The 20,457-nt window shown below is 39.6% G+C and overlaps 2 protein-coding genes across 2 annotated transcripts in view; both read right to left on the bottom strand.

Moving 5' to 3' along the window:
• The window catches only part of LOC139139700 (uncharacterized), a 49,768-nt gene that overhangs the window by 16,858 nt on the left and 12,453 nt on the right, over positions 1 to 20,457 (bottom strand). The gene's annotated exons all lie outside the window — the stretch shown is intronic.
• Positions 13,190 to 18,863, bottom strand: LOC139139364 (uncharacterized). The gene is made up of 2 exons (XM_070708264.1): positions 18,099 to 18,863; positions 13,190 to 16,549 (listed from the first exon to the last, which is right to left on the bottom strand). Exons 1-2 carry the CDS (start codon positions 18,694 to 18,696, stop codon positions 16,419 to 16,421), a joined length of 729 nt encoding a protein of 242 aa, XP_070564365.1. The 5' UTR covers positions 18,697 to 18,863; the 3' UTR covers positions 13,190 to 16,418.

Genomic DNA, 20,457 nt, shown 5'->3' with positions numbered 1-20,457 from the left:
TACATGGTTTACCCGGGAATTCAAGCAAGATAACGGCCCTTAGCGTCTGCTTTGGCCAAAACATCAATGAGTGGCGAGACTCTGCAAGTGCAAACACTTCACAGATTCATAGCTTATATAAACGTCAACCTGCGGTAGGTGTATGCATAGTAAACCGACATACTGTCTATGGTGTAGGTCCCGGTTGACTTATTTCTGAATGTTCTCTGCACATAACATTTTTATATCGTGAAACGCGTAGAACGAAAATGAAACTTTACCTTTTGGACATAGTTTGCACACGGCAACGTGAGATATCGACGTTCATTACCACCTCTTTATGCAATTAAAATTTGCCCGATGTTCGACCTCTACATGTAATCTTGTCAACATGTCCTCCTGTTTTGATATCAAAATGTTATTAATGAGAAATTAATTTTATTCTGAACTTGAATTTATTTGTCAACGATAACATTGTACAGCTGATAAGTTTCATTTCAACATACCTGGGGGTGCATAACAAGAAAATACTTGTTTTATTGAGTAAAAACAATGAATATATCGTCAACTGTTATAGATATTAACTCTTAAACATGGCGATAAAATACAATTTTTATAAGGAATGTTCAAAATATAAACAATACCCTTGTACCACAGTCTTAATTGTAATATTTTGTACCCTCTGTTACTGTTTGTTTTTTATTCCATATAAAAGCTCCATCGTCATTTTTTTTATCTTCCAGGTCGCATCTTCAGCACAACACGATTGAAACTAATTTGGGATAATTGGATAGTGAAGTAATGTTTGTTTAATCTTCAAATGTAAGCTCATCTGCTTTCTTTTTAAGTTATACACTTGTTTTATGAGTAATTTGTTATATTGCAATATTCAGCTATAGAGCACCTAACACTTTTGAGAAATTTGAAAAATATGAAGATTCAATTATCCCAAATTAGTTCCAATCGTGTTAACACACAAACTGTCCGGGAAGGCAGTCGAGAGTCGGAATTTCATTGGAACCGGACGTGACGTGTCTTGATACAATCATGGCAGATATCGTACAAATACTGTTTTCCAGCCCAGCCAAATAATGACAAACGGTACCTTGTCTGAGAAAGCCATATTGGTAGACCCGTTTGATGTGTACACGATAACCACAAGACGAGTTGAGTGTCGAAATATGTTTGCAGTCTGGTTATTTTCGCTGGTAGGGCAATTCCCCTCGCATTAAGGATATTTTAAGAAACATTCAAACAAGATAATCACATTTCTTCTATTTATGTGTCAGTTGAGATTAATAACATCAGTATCAGGGCGATTCTCATTTAAAATGTTAAAAAAATTAGTCAGCCAGCCAGACAAATTATATGGTATGTGGTATCAAACTAACGATCCATTTGAGAGTGCATCACGGAGTCAGCCAGAGTGACTAATCGAATGCCAGTAATTTTGTGATGGCCCAGTGAGGTAAAATGTACACGTGCCATACAACCAGTAGGGCTGTCGTGTTGAGATTTCATTTCATTGGGGCCTATCGTAGGACTTAAAATTTTGATATTTTAAAAAATATGCTACGATTGTCGAAGAGTAATGCATTTCTGCATAAAAATACACATAGAAGATTAACGAAATATTTCCAATTCAGCACTGTTTTGAAGAAACGGTCCGGAGAGGAGCTGCCTGCTCGTTCTTGATAAATTCCTTCCTTAAACAGAAATTGACAAAAAAGTGCTCGTTATCGAGTTACCATGACTACTTTAACCACAAAATTCCCTTTCAGGCTAACATTACGTGTTTCCGGGGCCCTCGAGGAATATTTGACTAACAAACACTAATTTCAAGCGACATATGAGCAAACGTCGTGCAACAATTCACGTGATGACCCTGAGTGGCGCATGCGGTTCTGGCACGTGACGGGCCCGAGGTTCAATGAATGGTCAGGAAGGTCACCATGACGTCATTGTTTCGCAATGTCTTGAAACCGCTTTCTTTGCACACTGTCACCATTTTACCACTGGCAAACAACCAACCAGTGCTTGCTGCTCATGCCATAAACGAGTAGCAACCATTACAACGGCATCAACGAGTTTTCCGGATTTTTTTTACCTTTTTACGTGCCGCTGCCTTACACATAGTTTATTATTAAACACATAACTTCCCTCTGAAGGGAAGAAAAGGGTTACAAAAACAAAAGAGGAAGTTACTCAAACGAAACCAAAAGTGTTTCGAAGTAATAATACGAAAAGAAATAAATTCAAACCAAACAAAACCCAAATCAAATGATGATTACATTTCTGATAGGCGTTCCATTCTCAATTTCATACATGTAGATATGTATTGTGCTAGAGGAATTGATATGCTAGTATTTTTCATTATGAATTCAAATTTGTTAGGCATATCATAAAATGCGGTATTATATTTTGCAGCTGCAGCAAACAAGAGATTTCTTTGGCTGGTGTAAAATTTGCAAGAAATGATGAAATGTTGTTCATCTTCTACAAATTTACTATCGCAAAGTTCGCAGATTCTTTCATGTACCGGAATTTTATTGTGGCGTCCTGTTTCAATTTTTAATGAATGATTACTTAATCTAAATTTGACAAGACTGTCTCGGAGATCAATATTATTGATAGTAGTAATGTAATTTTCAAGCTCGATACTTTGTTTAAATATTCTGTGTGTTCTCAATTTATTTTTGCATCTTTATTCGTTCTTTTATCATCTTGGATTTCTCTTTCCCACAATTCATCGTATGTGCCTTTAAGTTTGCCATAAATTTTGGTCGATTCAGACCTAGTGATAATTTGATCGGAATTAACAAGTTGCATTTCCCCGATATTAGTACAGATTGACTCAATCTTACAATCTTGCTTTTCAGAGTTTTGTTAACAAGGAATGCTTCCTTTAACAGACAGTGTTCGCTATTATTAAGTCTATTAAAGTATTTGATCATCTGTTTTGAATAAAAATTTCGATGGGATAACGACCAAGTTCACTGTATGTTGCAAGTTTTGATGTGTTTCTTGAAATTCCCAATAAGAATCGGCAAAAGCTGAGGTGAACGTCTTCTATAGCTGATTTGGAGGTACACTCGTGTCCCATACCTCACAACCATACACAAGAATGGGTCTGATAAGTTTATCAAATAATGATTGTGCTAATGGGACATTTAGATTTCTACCAATTTTTCTTTTAAAAGGTACACTGCTTTCATACCCTTTTTCTTCAGATTTTCCTGCCCTGTTTTAAATTTTCCATTTGCACTTAAGACCAAACCAAGGTAGTTAAATTGTTTAACTATTTTAAGCTCCTTGCCCCCAATAAAGAATACGTGATTATCCAAATATCTGTTAGACTTATTAAATATCATAATATTTGATTTATCCGTGTTGACCGTTAAGTGCCATTTTGTAGTGTACATGGCTAATTTGTCCAAACAATTTTGTAGTCCTTTTTTGGACTTTGACAGAATGACGATGTCGTCAGCGTAGAGAAGACAGCTGATGCTAGTCTTATCAAGGGTTGGTGGGTCACACTTTTCATTATCAAAGATGTTTGGAAGGTCATTAATGAACAGGTTGAAGAGTGTTGGACTTAGGTTACATCCCTGTTTTACCCCTACGGTAGATTGGAATTGTTTGGTTAGACCCCCATTAGTTTAATCTTGTACGTCATATGCTATACATGGATTTTATAATACTATACATTTTGCCTGTTATATTGTTTCTCAAGAGTTTAACGTAGAGGCCACCATGCCAAACACTGTCAAATGCTTTTTTTAAATCGATGAAGCACGCATATATTTTAGTACATTTTTTACTTTGTTTGTATTCGAACATTCACTATGATACAGATACTTATTGACAATGGTTTGTAATATAAACATGTTATCGGAGGTACGGCAGTTTTTCCGAAAGCCAAATTGTTGTTCAGTCAGTTTCTTGTTTTCATTCAGGTATTCTGTCAATCTATGATTTAATATACTAGTGAATAATTTTCCTAAACAGCTTGAAATAGCGATTCCTCTATAATTTGAAGGGTTGTTTTGAGCCTGATTTATATATTGGGACAATTAGACTAGTATTCCATGATTTGGGCATTACTCCAGAATTAAGGACAACATTAAACAGTTTTCCAAGAGCACTTGTGAGATAGTATCCTCCACATTTAAACATTTCATTGCACAATTTATCTTCTGCAGATGATTTATTGTATTTGAGTTGCCCTATAGCGCGTTGAATTTCATGGTTTAGAATAGGACCGTTTAAGAAGTCGTTTTGTTTATCATAATCTGATTCAAGATTCTCAAGTTCTTCCATAATGTTAGCTTCATTTGTGTTGTAATGAATAATATCTGGATTATAATCGTTGTTAAGCAGCATTTTGAAGTGGTTTAACCAATCAGAAGGAGTTATAGACTCAATTGCAGAATTACTGTCACAATCTTCATTCATTTCGCGTAATAACTTCCAAAAGTGTGATGAATACCTTTAGAATGTTCTAAATTAAATATTTTCAATCTTTTCATGTCATTTTTCTTACTTTTGATGAGTTTCTTCCATTGTTTTTTCAGGGTAAATGCTCGTCCTCGAATCGAAGGGTCATTAGGGTATTTCTGTAGCAACTTTAATGCGTTTTTAAGCTGGTCACGAAGCTTGAAACAATTATGATCAAACCAGTTATTATTACGTACTTTATTCCTTTTTTCTTAGGTTTAGGGGTGATCTTTCTAACGCATTTATCAGTAAGCGACGTAAGTAACTTTTCAAAGCTACACACCGCTTTATCTGGATCGCTATCATTATTTTCAGATATGATATTGTTTATATAGCTATTTTCTGCTTGTAAAAATTGGGTGAACGTACGTTTTGCATGACTATTCCATATGTATCTTGCCGGTAGAGGGTCAAGCTCCTCTCTAAATTTACTCTGCTTGTCTATAATATCGTCAAGGCATTGCGTGTTGACAGAAAACGATAACGATATGGGGCAATGATCGGAGATACTTGTCAAGTTATTGACTTTGAAATAATGGACTGAATCATAAATGGGCTTAGATATTATACCAAAATCAACGACACTACATCCATTAGGGGTAAAACATGTATATCTTCCCATGGTATCCCCTATGGTGCGACCATTTAGAATAATTAGATTACAGTTCAAACACAATTCAATTAATTTCTTGCCGAATTTGTTAACACTGCATTTTGATGCTATGTCGGAATTGTTTCTTATCCTGAAATCATCATTTGTGTAAATATCCGGAATCGGTATATACCGATTATTGACTTCGTCAATCACATCATTAATCGAACCTATTCTGGCATTGAAATCGCCCAATAACATGATATCTCCTCTTGAGGAAAATTTGATGATATCTTTTTCTAGAATATCGAACAGATCCACATTGTTGTATCTGTAACTTGTCGAATTTTCAGGTGGTATGTAAATACAACAAATATATACGTCACTGGTGCTGTTCAATAACTTTTTGTCAATTTTGCACCATATGAAATCTTTTGTATTGCTTTGTGCTACTGTTATATATCTTTTAAACTTACTTTTGTACATAACAGCAACACCCCCTCTCTGTCGTTTCGATCTTACACCTACTAATTTTCTGTCACTCCGAATAAATTCATACTTATCCAAGTTACTAATCAAATTAACACTTGTACTTTCATTGAGCCAGGTTTCTTGTAGACAGATGAAATCCATGGATGAGATGAAATTAGTGAAACATTCGTCTTGCTGTTTCTTGTACAAACCATTTATGTTCCAACTGCCTATTTTAAATGACGGCATAAAACTCAATGAACGATTTCTTTGTCTCATGATCAGATGCAAAAGCAAAAATAGAAATCGAATGAAATCAACCGTGAACAAAAAGGAAAAAGTAGTTACCAATATAGTAAGATGGCAATAAAAAATAATGAGGATGTGCGATTAACAATTAGAACGCCAAAATGGAGTAACAACAAATATTAAGGGAAAAAGCAAATGGAAAAAAAAAAACAATGTCTGGTAACTTTGGATTTGAGAATAACGAATATAACTGAATATATCTGTAAAACGAACAAGCGTAAGCTTAATACTATTACCAACTGTATGCGTTTACACTTATCACAGTAACTAATTCATTACGGTAATTTCAAAAGCTTCAGAATGAGTTCATAAAATTAAGGAATTTAACAAATTTTGCAAACATGTCAGGTGAATTTACCATCGGCGAGCTATCCTCACGCCACTGGTCTCTAAGACGAGAGCGCTGTCCATTCTGATAATCTGTACTCTGCCCATATCGGTAGCGTTTGTTGTCGGAGATGACTGCCATATTTTCTATCACCGTTGCAGTAGTTAGGGTTGTAAGCACGTCGTCCTTGCTCTCTTCATTGATCACCCAGGTAGTACTTCATGTCGGTAGATCTCGATGAACGGAGATACGATGTATTAGTGATGTTGTTTGGGTTCCTCAGTCGTAGTTCCTGCTTGATATCTCGCACAAGGCTAGATGTACCCTTGGCGTTGACATGAACGCAGTCTTCTTCGTAATGGTTGGCTGAATTCTGGATCTCAGAGTGGTGTACAATCACGATGTCATTGCTCTCGCTCGTAGTTCCAGCAAGTGCTTTGTTGAATTCATCTGTCTTCTTGTTAAAGGCGCTGTCATTAAGGCAACGCAAGACGTCCGAGAAGACGATTACCGCATGCGGCATATTCGTATTCACGATATTGACAAGTTCGTTAACTTTACTTTGGCAGTATGCTGGTGACGAACCGTTTTTCAAGTCATTACTTCCAAGGTGGAAAACAATTGTATCTACCGTGGTAGACCGGATTCCTGACATCGTACTGACAGCTTCATCGAGTGTTGAAATTCTGATATGATCAACTGGCATTCGAGGAAACATGCGTCGGATAGATAATCGACGTGTGATCGAGTCGCCTACAACAAGTTTCTTCGCTTCTGTTTGGTAATGCAGCGGTTGGCGTGTCTTCTCTTGGCATTTGGAGGATGACATTGAGATAGTTGAAGGTATGTCAGCAGTATCTTGTGCTCTGACGTTGTCTGAGTAACCCCCGTTTTGTTGTTCGGCAAAGTCATTGGGAAATCTGTTTGACATTTTGATTCCTTGCTTATCGTTATGAAATCCGGAATCTCGTTGTTTGACTGTGTGTCTTCGTTTAGGTGTTAAAAAGACAGGTGGTGCACCATCTTCATTCGGTAATTCTTCACAATGATCATATTTATCGCTCAGGTCTTTTAGTTGACATTTCATTGCTTCGATTTTCTGGTTCTGTTCTCTTTTTAGGCACTCTATTTGCGATTGGAAGTTGTTTTCAATTTCATCGAGCTTTGCATTAAAGTCGTCCCTCAGTTTTTCTTCCACCTTTATCACTCTCTCGTTTACAAGCCGATCGATGCTTGAAAAACAGTCTTTCAGTTGAATATCTAACGCAGTTTGAGTAGCCAGGATTTTATTGTCAAGCATTTCGGATAAGTTGACCACTGATTTGTTTATTTTTTCACTTTCCTTTTTCATTTTATCGCTATCTGTTTTCAGAACATGGACTGTCTCTTAATATATTTAAGATCGAGCATGTTCTGCGCTATTATACGTTTGTCTTCGCTGTACAGATCAACAATCTCAGTATATTTTCTTCTAGGAGCTGAATACTAGTATCGTAGATCTGCGTTTTCTGCTGCGCGTTTTTCAGGTGATCTGCTATCACAGACTGCGGCGAAGGTAGCTTCTTGCCTACCGGTGTAACATTGTTAAGTGTTTCTACAAGCGATTTCTCAAAAGCGGTTTTATCAGAATTCTGCTCACAAAAGTCATCATGAACACCAGAATGCAACTGACTTGTTTTTGTTTCAGCTTCAGTGTCTGAACTGTGATTGCCGTTGGCGATAGGTAAAAAATCGTCAACATGGTGCTCTTCATTTTGTTCATCTGGATGGATTACGGAATTTAGAGAGCCAAAAAACCTCTCAGCGTCTTCCCTGGTTTGAAAACCTTTGATAGTGCACTTGGGTACCTATCAACGCTTTTATAACACTCTTCCCATGATTCAAAAACGCCTACGGATCTGCCTTTGACTACGGCGTAGAACTTGGACTTACTGTTCTGTTTTCGTTGTCTTTGTTTCCTTTGTTCTGTGTTTATCGGTTTCACTTCGTCTTCACAGGCCAAGTCACGGTCACGGTCACGTAGTCTGCGAGTTCGTTTTTCTTCAGCCATTCTTGATCAGATAGTTCTTGAGTTCTTTACAATCAGGTGTATGTACATTCAGTCATGAAATATTCCAAAGTTACCAAGACAATCGATAAAATTATCGAGCGCTCGACACACGCGTCATTTCAGATGGCGTCGATGATAAATAAGCAAAACTGAAAACAAAATAGTCAGGTTGCCCCATTGCATTGCGTGGTAGTTTGTTTTAAATCAACTATGTTAAATAAACATTAGGACTAGGTACTCTAAACTTGAGACATAATTTGTTGCAATATTCACAAATACAACGACAAATGTAGCGGCTGACATAAGTGGTAGGGGCAACGTCGATCTACTATGTATAAGAAATTTACACGAAAAAAATTATGAGAATTTTCCTTTATATATGTAAAAACTTTTCAATGAGATAACTACCTTACCGGCCAGGTTTCACAAACAAGACGCAAGGGTTCATTGGTTACAAAACCATCAATCTCCAACACACAATTAGACTTTAGGTGACGGTTTAATTCAATAAAACACGTATAGTCACTACAAAGTAAGACCAAACATTAGTACCATTAAATAACACGTGATTTATGCATAGAAACGGGCAAAAATTCCCCGCGGTTTAGACCCCGGATGTTTTGTTCAAGAATGTCCCCTGTTTCGATTAGTCTGTGGGCCGACCCGGTCTATCGTTTCAAAAATGTTTTATAGTAGAGGTGACGTTATTTTATCAACTTCATGCATAAATCATTGCTTAGGAGCTACAGAAAAGTCAATTTTCAATCCCGTTTGCTGGGGCGGAGCGCTAAATTTGACCGAAAAGTCTCAAAATACGAAGCAGATCCAAATAGGGGTTAAAGGTCAGGAGCTTTGTTATACAGCATCAAACGCTTTGTCACTTTGATAGGGAAGGTCGACACTGCAACGAAACGGAAACAATTTGGAGGGCTCAGATAAGATTTGAAATTCAAAATGGTTTCGATAGCTCTATCGGAAACACGTAGTAAAAAAACTAGACGGGAAAACGGTATTTTCCCTTCGCTTTAACACGAGTCCGCGCTTCTTTAAAAAGGCACAACATGAAGATTTCGGGTGTCCACAAATCAGTATCAGAGACAAGTTCTATATATTCGTAAGTTACTGATGCGAATATTATACATGTGACTTGCGAAAAAGGGTAATTTAGAATTTTATGCCTCCGCTAGACTGAAAGATTCGGTCCTGCATGCTGGCACTCCGGGGCCCACAACCTTCAACCCACGATATTGGAACTGAGACGAGGAAAGGGGAGCCCCTGCGCACGATGGAATTTTTCAATCTTTACGCCCGCGCGTCTGAAATATCTCACGGCCATTTAGTGTGCGATCTTGCAAGAAAACAGCAGCCAAAGCGATATGTTTGGAATCTGTACAACTATTCAGTCCGGGTCATTTCCAAAATTGGCGACTCGTTATGATAATGTATTCCGGCTTTTAGCCAATCATCGACCAGATTTCATCATTTATAAAGTAAAGGTCACGCTGGGTCACAAATTACCCACCGAGTGTGATCGGCAGTTTTGGGCCGCTTATTAAGCCTCTGCCTTGTGAATTTCGACGCATTTCGACTGTCAACATAATCCACGTGTTATGCAGAAGGTCATGTCCAACATTAACGAGTCTGATGAGTGAAGAAATATTCGAAAAATTGACGATTCATTTTATCCCCAGTTTATCGATTTCGTTCAAGTACCGAGAATCATTTTGTAGATGTTCGTCATCTCTATTAGAAATACTGTTATAAAGGTTATTTGTGTAGGTACGCGTATGGCGTTTTGCAAGGAAGAGCGATGTCAGAGCTTTAAAATGATACCTGTTTTGTAGTTGTCCTACGCAGACTGAAAATGGTACGCGATTTTGAAAATGCGTTTACAGAGTGGACCCACAACTGTTCGACATACGGTAGAATTTGTGATCGCTGCCATCTCCGATCATGTATGTAAAGAAATTATTACATCCCATGCTCCGAAACAATGTACAAATGGGGTTTTCTGAACGATCTGTGTATATTTCGCAGGACTTCAGGCTAGAGGCCAGGAATCACAGCGATATATAGGGTTTGGTTGTCTAAGCCAGAATAAAAATGGTACGCGATTTTGAAAATGTGTTTTGACAGAGTGGCCACACAACTGTTCGACATTATGACAGAATACGGCGCGAGAGTTCGACACAGTATGGCGTACGTAACCAAGGACGCATGTGGAGGTTGCCAGGAAATACAATTTTTACTGATGGCGCGCTGGCCGCTGATTGGCTAATGATAGAGGAAAATATTATGGTATAGCGTCGCCAATTTTGGAAATGACCCGGACTGCTATTAGCTCTGCTGTTGCTTTAAAGCCCCAACTCCCGTATAAAAGCGCGAGAACCTACGAGAGTGGTCATAATGGTGGGATATTCAAACGTACTCGGTACGCTCTGGACGCCGTCCATAAAAACCGTTAATTTAGAAATCTACCGATTAATTTTTTTCTTGGAAATTGAGGGATATGTGTATAAGTATTTGGAGCACAATATACTTGGTTTCTGACGAAATTAAATTTGAAATGACGTCTGGAACCAGAAAAAGGATAAAATATTTGCCGGTAATATCGCCGGTATAACGTTCGATGTTCAGTTTGAATCTGCATGATTGACATGATATGCAAATTGCAAATGAGTCATTAGCGATACGTTGTTTACTTTTTCCGTACGTAGCGTTGATTGTTCAAGGCGGGGAAAAACACCAAATACTGGGAGCGTACCGAAAGATACAAACGCACACACACTGTATAACAAATGCATGCAAACACATTTGATTCTGTAGTTCTCTTTTTGGAAAATTTGTTTGTCCTGAAAAGGACCGTTTTCATTTATGTTGGCCTACCTGAGCCGTACATTTTACAGACAGGAACTGAGGAAGGCCTATACTGTCATTCATGCCCGGCATAAAGTACGTCTGGTATGTTCGGGTTGAGACCACGGACAAGTACCAGCACAAATTCTGGCATGATCTTTCACTTTGTCTACACTGTCTGTATATCTTCTGTCTTCTTTTCAAATTTCAAGTTTTACCCTCTAGTCAACGTACTGTTGAAAGCGCAATGCGATATGCGTAACTATCGCTCAGCTGTTTCCAAAAGTGATATACATTTTCTTTCCCGATCTAAGCCGTGCATGCCTATGTAACACAAAGCGAACAAAGTCAAAATTCAAAAATCAAGTAGCCTCCAATGTGCTGACAAAACCAGGATTTTTTTGACGCCTGCAATCGCCTTCGGCATATTCGGTCGTCACTGCTGGGTCACTTATGGTGATCTCAGTGATCAGACGTCGAGCTGACAAACGTCGCCGGCGGCAGCTGAGGTCACCGTACTAATCAGTCCCATAAGTTGCACTCAAATGTCCGCGCTCGATCCCCATCACAGCTAGCTCCAATTCATTCCTGGCAAAGAAAATTCCCGAGGCTACCTCTAGTGCTCATCAGTGACCGCTATCTTCATAAAGCCAGCTGACATAGTGTGATTAGCAGTCTGACTCTGACTACCACGCGTTTGTAATGAACAAGTATCGCGACTGCGTGGAGAGTGTAGAAGTGCAGTGCACTCGATTTTGGCGGGATCGTTCAAAGTAGCGAAATACTAGAACTCACCATTTTATAAGGAGGGATGAACATTGAAACGAATGCTCCGAGAATTCATGAAATCACTTTATTCTGATTTTATTTTTGGTGATTAAATATTAACAGGTTTGATTTCTAAAATAAGTATTTTTCAGAAGCTTTTTGAAATAATCATAAGACAACAAATCGACACCACATTTCATTTCGGTCACCATAAAACTTGTAATCGAAGCCGGGGGAATAGTCGTCGGTACCCTCCCATCCGACAGCGCCGAGTTCATGAGACAACGAAATTTTTGAAAAGGAAACTACAACTACCATCCAAGAACTATGGAAACTACTTTTTATAATGGAGACACAGCCCTGCCTCGCTGAACTAAGGTCGAATGAGGAAAGGATTGTTTGTAAGACAAAAGCTCTACAAAATTTGGTAGACGACTTGGCCGTTTAGCATTATGGTAAATGTCCTTCGTCCATTGAAATAACCACACTCGATAAATATATAATTGGACATCTAGTATGAAGGCGAATTTGCTGTTCTTTCAGAACTGTTTTGATTTTTTCCCGTTCTTTCCTGAAATGCGGCATTTCTAGGACGGCGTTTGGACAAAACGGTGCTTCATTATTATCTTCAATCAAGACTCCCTGCAAGAGTGATGTACACTATATACTATGACTGAGCCGAGGAAAACCGGGATAATAGACCCGTGGCAGAAAAACTACATTTTCTACGATTTCTGCATCGTTTACCCGCATACAAAGATGCGGATAGCTATTGCCACTGTCGATATGCATAATGTTGAATCATTCAAAAACGCGCTGAATACAATGACAAACGCTTCGTTTTCGGACGAGAAACGTATACCATGAAGCATGAGAACTAAGGAGTGTCGATCGATCGCCTGGCAACGTCATCACGGTTTGTACAAATCCGAGGCGACGCCGCGCCGAACCTCTGCTCCAGTAAGACTTCGAAAAGTCTATGTTCAAGACAAACCTATTGGGGAAATGAGTGGATGTATCGTATGGAAAGTAAACCGTAAATTGGGTGAAAATAGTATACGTAAAGTCACCGTGCAGTCAATGTTTACATTATGTGGCGTGCACGTTCTATTTTTGGAGGTGTTCAACCAGCTGTTTTAATTTGCTACTTTTTGTTCACAAAGAAACCATATTAGTTATGTTTTGCTCCGCTCATTTTTATCGATTTTTCTCGGTAGGGCCCTACCGAGAGTTACCGGTTTAAAGTTCAGACATTCTGATGTTATTTCAAGCTTGCCTCCTGATAAGGACGCGCACCATGCATTTTGCTCAGAAAGTAAAAAATTTTGACTGTGAGAAGTGAGCATGAAGTCGGTCAATATATCTTTACAAAACACTGTTGAAGCAGCTCCTTTATGCATAACTTGTGACGAGTTTTCATCGACTCTCGCCCTTCGTGTAAAATACGGGATCGTGTTGCCTAGTGATCTACTTTTCAACACAGTCTGCAGTATCGGCTTAATGTCTAATGCAATATCAGTCCGGACTGCAGTATATTTTGCAATTTTCAACAATTATAACAGGATTGTAAACTGAACACAAAGTAGTGTTTGCAGGTTTGATGAAGACATGGTGTAGAAGAGCAAGGAAATGATATACTTTCTGAAACGAAACGAGTACAATAATATTTAACTGAGTGCCTCAGAAGCGCAATGTTTGTTGTATTTGTTCATCACATTTGTAACAAGCAGCGACGTCATAAGACTGAAGAATCTGTCAAAGCTCGAGGGCGCTCTCTACGCTCCCGGGGAGGGGGTGGGGGTTACAGAGCGCCCTCAAACGACGAATTTTTCAGTCCGCTTTGCTTGTGCAAAGAATAGCAACGTTTTAAAAGTTCAATCAGGAAAATACAAAACCATTTCGAACAAACTACATAAGTAAGTAATTGTCAATAATCGGAACAAGATCAAACAACACCAACAGAACGCTTTAACACGCATGAATACCAGCGCTAGGAGAAATCTGATGAATCATAAGATTTCTACTAACGCTGATATTATTACTGTTTTAGATATATATCAGATAGATATTCAGTACGCGTATGTCTGTATATTCCTCCTTTCCTTTCGACTGTGTCAGGATTATAAAGATTCCCGACGTGTATGCCTCAACACTGGTGCTCAAATATCACCGTCAATAGCCGAATAAGTCCCCTTTTGCCCGTGCTTTGTCGTACAGCTGTTTTGTACTGTTATAAAAATAAAGGATATTCTAAACATTTCTGCTATGTGTTTTTATTGTGTCAACGTGGCCTACGTTTGTATGTAGCTAATTTACTGTATATCGAGAAGGGTAACTGAAAACTACAAATCGTATGTGGACATTTGATTTTTATACCTACTTGCGCTTGTCTTTTTAGTGTGGAGTTTCAGGGTTTGGCACACACGGATTTTTGTTTGGCACAGCCAAGGTTTACAGTTCGACACAAAGAAATACCAGACGGAAATGCAACATTTTATCCAAGACAGACGACATGTTTTCATTTCTGTCTTCGTCTGAGAATGCCGCACAGTGCAGTGTTGTTGAGTTGTTTTAACGGTCACAACTGTCGGTCTGAACAGAAAAGGACCCACGTTTGATCGTCGTATCTTCGTATAGCTATCGCCTTGGAGTAATCTATCGAAATAATGCAAAATACACCGGGAAGAACCTTCACCCGTGGAAAGGCAACCAGCAGTGATCTCCGGCAATAAGTAGATCACGAAATAGAGGAGATAGGTGGTGATCAGGCGACTGGTTTTGTACCTCGTGGATCATATGTACAAACAGCGAAGAAATTGCGATTGGCAGCAACGACCGTATTAAAAGAAGATTTGGGTACATTTTTGCAAGACCGGTTCAGTAAATCCCCTAGAAACTATCGCCGTGGTCGACAAAGAGTGTTACTGGACGTTGAAGTTGAGTTCATAGAAGCCATCAAATCTGAGAAGCCCTCCGTAAGGGACCGTTCAGTTTTTACGGCCTTGGGGCCGGCAAAATCTTGTGCCGGTGTCCAAAAAAAATATAGAACCCCTGCATTTTTCGTGAAAAAAGATGACCCCCCCCCTTTGTCAGACGAAAAAATTTGATGACACCCCCCCCCCCCCATGAAAAATAACCAAAACACATATGTCAAATTTACCCGCACGGTTTGGATTTGAACTCCGGTACGCGGCGCACTTTATTCGTGTAGCAGAGATGCCAGTGCACAAACTTCTTAGCCACATCCATGCAAACGTCTGTTAATTAGGACTCGTGGTACGAGTCCAAAGGGTTGTGTAAAATTGTCTGCGTTTTCCCCTGTATTGGACTTGGACTTGGTACTAGACTCATGTATGTTTATTGCAATGAGTTCAATTTGTGCCTGCCTATCTGCGCCGCTGCTCTCAGAGAGCAAAGTTGGCGGAAACAAGTTTTCATGTGCAAGTTTTGATGAACACTGAATACACAGGTGGTTTCCGTTATGGAAGTCAAACCTGGCTACACTGAGTGAGTGTTACCCTTCAGGGTACAAATGTTTCGTCAATTTCATAACAAATAGTTTCAATTTTTGCATTTATTTTAATATTCCCGGTAAAAATCACGCCCTTTAGTGCAAATCACATCCCTTGATGTTAGGCCTAAATGGAATAGTTCTTCCGGTGTGTTTGACCGAGACTGCGAAGGTTTGAACCAATCATACGCCTGTATCGGGAAAGATTACTGTCACTCTTAGGTAAAAGTTCTGCTACAGTGTTATAGCTCCGTAACATTCTGCATGATAAGAGAACGTGCGGCAATCGACGCATCCTTTGATGTTATGTGTCGGAGTACAACAACTTGTACGTTACAGTCAAGAAACCCGTGTGTGCCAAACCCTGAAACTCCACACTAAAAAGACAAGCGCTGTACTTAAATGCATGGCTCACCACTTGAACATGTGCGAGATGCAAGCTCCATGCATCTTAAATTATTGTGTACAGTATGCGATTCAGTCATTGCAATGGGTTGTGTCTGTAAAACTAATAATTCATATTTCTTTTCACACTTTGGAAATAAGAAGAAAACGTGTTTGGTGTTCAACTTATGAGGGCAAAAGTTGAAAATATCAAAAGTTAGTTATACTAACAGTATCTACTGTGACATTTGAGCACCCACGGTGCTTGCAGCATTAGATTGGTCGCTTCTTTGACCACTGCAGTGCAAGACTGCAAATTTGTTGACATCGCAAAGGATATGTCTGGTATCACTCTATGTATCAGTGAATGAGAGGCTGAGCTTGTATTTACGCGCCATTTTTGTACTGGGAATATTCATGGTACTTATCATGAAATGTATAGATAGTATTTGAATAAGCAACATCATACAAGTGATGCTGAGTAACGGGGATTTGTATGACTAACAGGTGTAAACAATATGTGAAACCTATATATAGCCAATATGAACCCTATAAAATAATAAGGTGAATGAGGCCATGGTACATGAACCCCTCGTTGCATGCATTTATCGTCGACACATTTTTAGCCTTAGTCTTTTATATATAATGGTATTTCTTCGCCCGTTCAAACTCTTCAGATGAGTGATAAGTCTTCATCGTCTTTGTAACATGCATTCACGTGACCTGTTTTCTTGTTTTCTGAACTCTTTATTCCTTCCTTGTGACTTGATGATAGGGCGGGAATCTTCTTCGGCAGATTTCGGCCTTACGAAGAAAATAAAAGTCGTTAGTCAGTGAACATTTGTATTTATGATGACAAGATGTAACAAAGTTAGGGAAAATCGAAGTAAACAATTTTCACAAATTACGGTGGCGTTTTGATAAGGCGGGAAAATGGTCAGCATGTCGTCTGCTCACGATAACCATAGCGCCAGAAGTACGTGGTCACGAGAGCAGCCGACACTTGTTAAAAGGTGTTAGCGAGCGACTTCGGGGTGTGCAATTTTCTCTCGTATTCAGCAGAAGAAGACATTTAGACTTTCCTCCTCGTACTTTACAATTGAGGGGTGGTGCAAACGCAAGATGCAAACAGAGGGTAGTGGGGAGCTTCAGTAATACAGAAAGGACAGTGGGCATTTTTTGAGGGGGGGCCCGAGGCAAAATTAAAATTGGATGAGGGAAAACTGGAGGGCGGCAGTTAAATTTGTTTAAATCGTAGCGGGACTGGTAGTACAAACACCTTTTGCCTTCCCTCCTCTTTGTTCTGTAAGCTTACACGTTATGAATAGCATATTTACGTATAAACGATGACTCTGGTCACTGTCAAAACATCGGCCGACTGGCAGCCCCTGGAGAAAGAACAGCTGTTTCTTTGCACGTGATGTTTTGAATTCGTTTCTCTCTCCATTGTGTTAAAAGTTCATGCAAAGCAAGGTAAGTCACGCGCCCGTTACAATAGGGACTCTGACATCATAACTACATATAAAGGTCATATCAATAGGGGAAAGGTGAAAACACGCCCTCAGTCACTCGATTCATTTAGTTTACTTTGTCGGTCAATAATTTTGGCATGATACCGCCTTGTTCAAGAGTAACCGAAGGAGGAAAAGTTGGCTCATTTTCTTCTAACATGAATGAGTGGATGAGTTAAAGGTTACCTTAAGACGGCTTGTAAAGTATTCGGGTAAACAACTTTATTTGGCGCACAGTTATTTTTATGGGGCAGAGTAACCGTGTTTTCAAGTTTTAAGAAAAAATTCAAATCGCGACGTTAGGAATGTATTCAACATCGCATATTCAGAATCTTACAAGTTACTACAACCAGGACAAGTGTTGGCACCATTGCCACCTACTGTTTTCGAAAATGTCAATCCATCGTCACGGTGCTTGGCCTGCGGGAGGCAGGGACAGCCGTCTCTCTCCGTCTCTCTGAATAATATTCCTATACTACACCCATCCTTATCCTTGCCTCGTTCCTGGCACCTTCCCCTGGTACATTGGGCAGGTAACTGCACCTTCCAATACCCTCTCCCGCCATGGAAGGACCGTTACCCGTCTAACATCATTAACGCCCGATCGGTGCTCACCTGAGAAGAGACACCAAACCCTGGAGCCTGGGAGAATCTCCTTTCGAAAGACGTGGACACGCAGTGCTTATTGCAGAACAATACGACTAGACACACACGTGATATTGAATTCCCGGAAATGCATGACATTAAACTGGGAAATCAATGTGGTGATGAACCTACTGCTGATGATGTTGCTTTTGACCATGAAACCCAGCTGATCGATGCTGATTGGGTGGTAAACATACCTGTTGTATTCTTTTTCACCTTTGGATATTTCAACTTTGCAACAAGAGCGACGATGACCAATACGACCGAAACGGCGAGTACTACAGCAAACAGCGTTGCGGATGCGATGAACAAAGCATCCACGCTGGTTTCCGAGACCTGAAAAGCTTCATCTTTGTCATGGTGCCCGCAACCGTCTGCTTCGCCATGTTGGTTCAGTTGTGAACTTGGCGCTCTGCCCGCAGTCTCGTCTTGTTTACCCTCGGATATCGCTGACCTAGGATGGCAGGTGTTCGATTCCACATCGACCACGTAATCTTTCAGCTCACAGTCTCCGCAGACCGTGTCTGCGTCAGACGTGCAGGGAGACAGGACTACGGCACCTATTGCGCAGAGGCTGCACGGCCGGCAAACATACGCACCGCGGGGGACGGGAGCCGCTGTTCCCACAGCTTGGCCATAGCTACCGTAGTCTTTCCTGGTATTGGTCGCACCTTCGACTTTTGAAAAGTAGTATGACCCCCTTGGACAGAGAAGCAGGTCATCAACGGTTGGCCATGGTGCGGCTGCAGCTATTACATGTACCACGCAAGCTGTCAAGATCAAGAACACACTCATCGTTCAAGTATTCACGTCGCTGAACTGAATATTTCCAAAGAACTAGAATCAGGAACTCTTAGCTCGAATTACGACGTTAAATTAGCCCCTGGTTTCTTCTTTCGTTTTCTCAGTACTGCGACACGACCGGGATGTAATAAACAGCTGCTGTGTGCAGTTTATGGCTTAGTCACATGATGATCGCGTTCGTCCAATGAATGGTCTGCGCGCTTGTAAATGAAAACCTTCTATGCGGCGCAGATGAGATCAAATGTTTGTATTTCTGTATTTCTCTGGCTGCAGTCCTTCACATCGCAAAAAATAAACGAATATGAATTTTACCTATAATCCCATCACTTCATCAAAGACACTGAAGTAAAATGAGCTTCGGGAACAGAGTTTCCGATACTCAATTTTGTTCTCATCCGCTGCTCACGTTGATTTATCGGTATGGAATAAATAAAGATTCACTGTCTTATTTCTCAGAAAATCGAAAATTTAATTTTTCCTGTGGAGTTAAAAGGCCAGAAGCTGTAGTTTATGATGTTTTCCCGCTATTTTAAACGGTGACCTTGTTCTATTCCCCAAAGCATTTTGAGATACACAGAATTCGGCTTGTCAGCCCAGTCTGTGCATGTGCAGACTGCATTGTCATTGTTCACTAGAATTCAAATGTAATCAATGACAGTACAGTTTACACGTGTAGAGATGATGTTGACGAGCTAACGAGTTTCAACAAGCTTTGTGGAGTAGAACAAAAAAAAATGGGACAGGCAAGACAAAACAAAAAGAGTTCCAAATATTAGCCATTTAATATATACATGGTATAGTGGCCATTCTGAATTTCAAAGATACTGGGTTAAGTTTAGGTGACCGCCGCTTCTCTAATTCCAAACTTTGCAGGTGACCGTGACGGTCGTATCTTTGCGAGACCATAAATGAGATTCTTTTTTTTCAAATTCTGTTCGACGCGTGTATTACCTTGTAGGTGTCAACTAAAAAGCCGGTGGCATGCGCCTTGAAAATGAAAGTAACAAGGTAGGAGTCATTCGACCATAGGGAATTGAGTAATCTTGTTGTTGTTGTTGTTGTTGTTGTTGTTGTTGTTATTGTTGTTGTTGATGGTGATGATGATGATGATGATGATGATGACGATAATAAAAAATATTAAAAAACCATGTGTCATTCCTTGCTGTTGTTTGTCGATGTTGTAGATAATTGTAAAAGAAAACTGTAATCGTGACAAAAAAACGACGTAGGTCGCCCAACGTCACTCCCGTCCTATTATACAACCGGTTGTATAATAGGACGGGAGTGACGTTGGGCGACCTACGTCGTTTTTTTGTCACGATTACAGTTTTCTTTTACAATTATCTACAACATCGACAAACAACAGCAAGGAATGACACATTGTTTTTTAATATTTTTTATTATCGTCATCATCATCATCATCATCATCATCATCACCATCAACAACAACAACAACAACAACAACAACAACAACAACAACAACAACAAGATTACTCAATTCCCTGTGATTCGACATGGTTAGTATCGATACAAACGAGTGCCTGACACTTCTTCTTGCTTTCAAACGTTAGGGACTCGTAATGTACCGATATGTTGCTTGTCAAATAACCACATACATGTACTCAGTGTTAGGGCCAAATGAAGAATTAATTCGATGACTGGTTTTTCACGAAAAGAAGTCCTTTGACACCCCACTTTCGGTTTAGTTTTCAAACTCAAACCTGCAAACCCTAAATAAAGGTTCCATACAAA

Source organism: Ptychodera flava, chromosome 1 (assembly GCF_041260155.1).
Source record: "Ptychodera flava strain L36383 chromosome 1, AS_Pfla_20210202, whole genome shotgun sequence".
NCBI classification, from domain to species: Eukaryota; Metazoa; Hemichordata; class Enteropneusta; family Ptychoderidae; genus Ptychodera; species Ptychodera flava.
Note: the sequence above shows the minus strand (reverse complement) of the source record. Positions and strands in the feature narration are given on the sequence as shown.

Bases quoted from the DNA above. Each gene is read 5' to 3' on its own strand.
- LOC139139364 (XM_070708264.1), bottom strand. From the start codon at position 18,696: ATGAGTGTGTTCTTGATCTTGACAGCTTGCGTGGTACATGTAATAGCT. The intron at 16,550-18,098 runs GTATGTTTACCA...TTTCTTCGTAAG, and splicing joins GGTGAAAAAGAATACAACAG to GCCGAAATCTGCCGAAGAAG.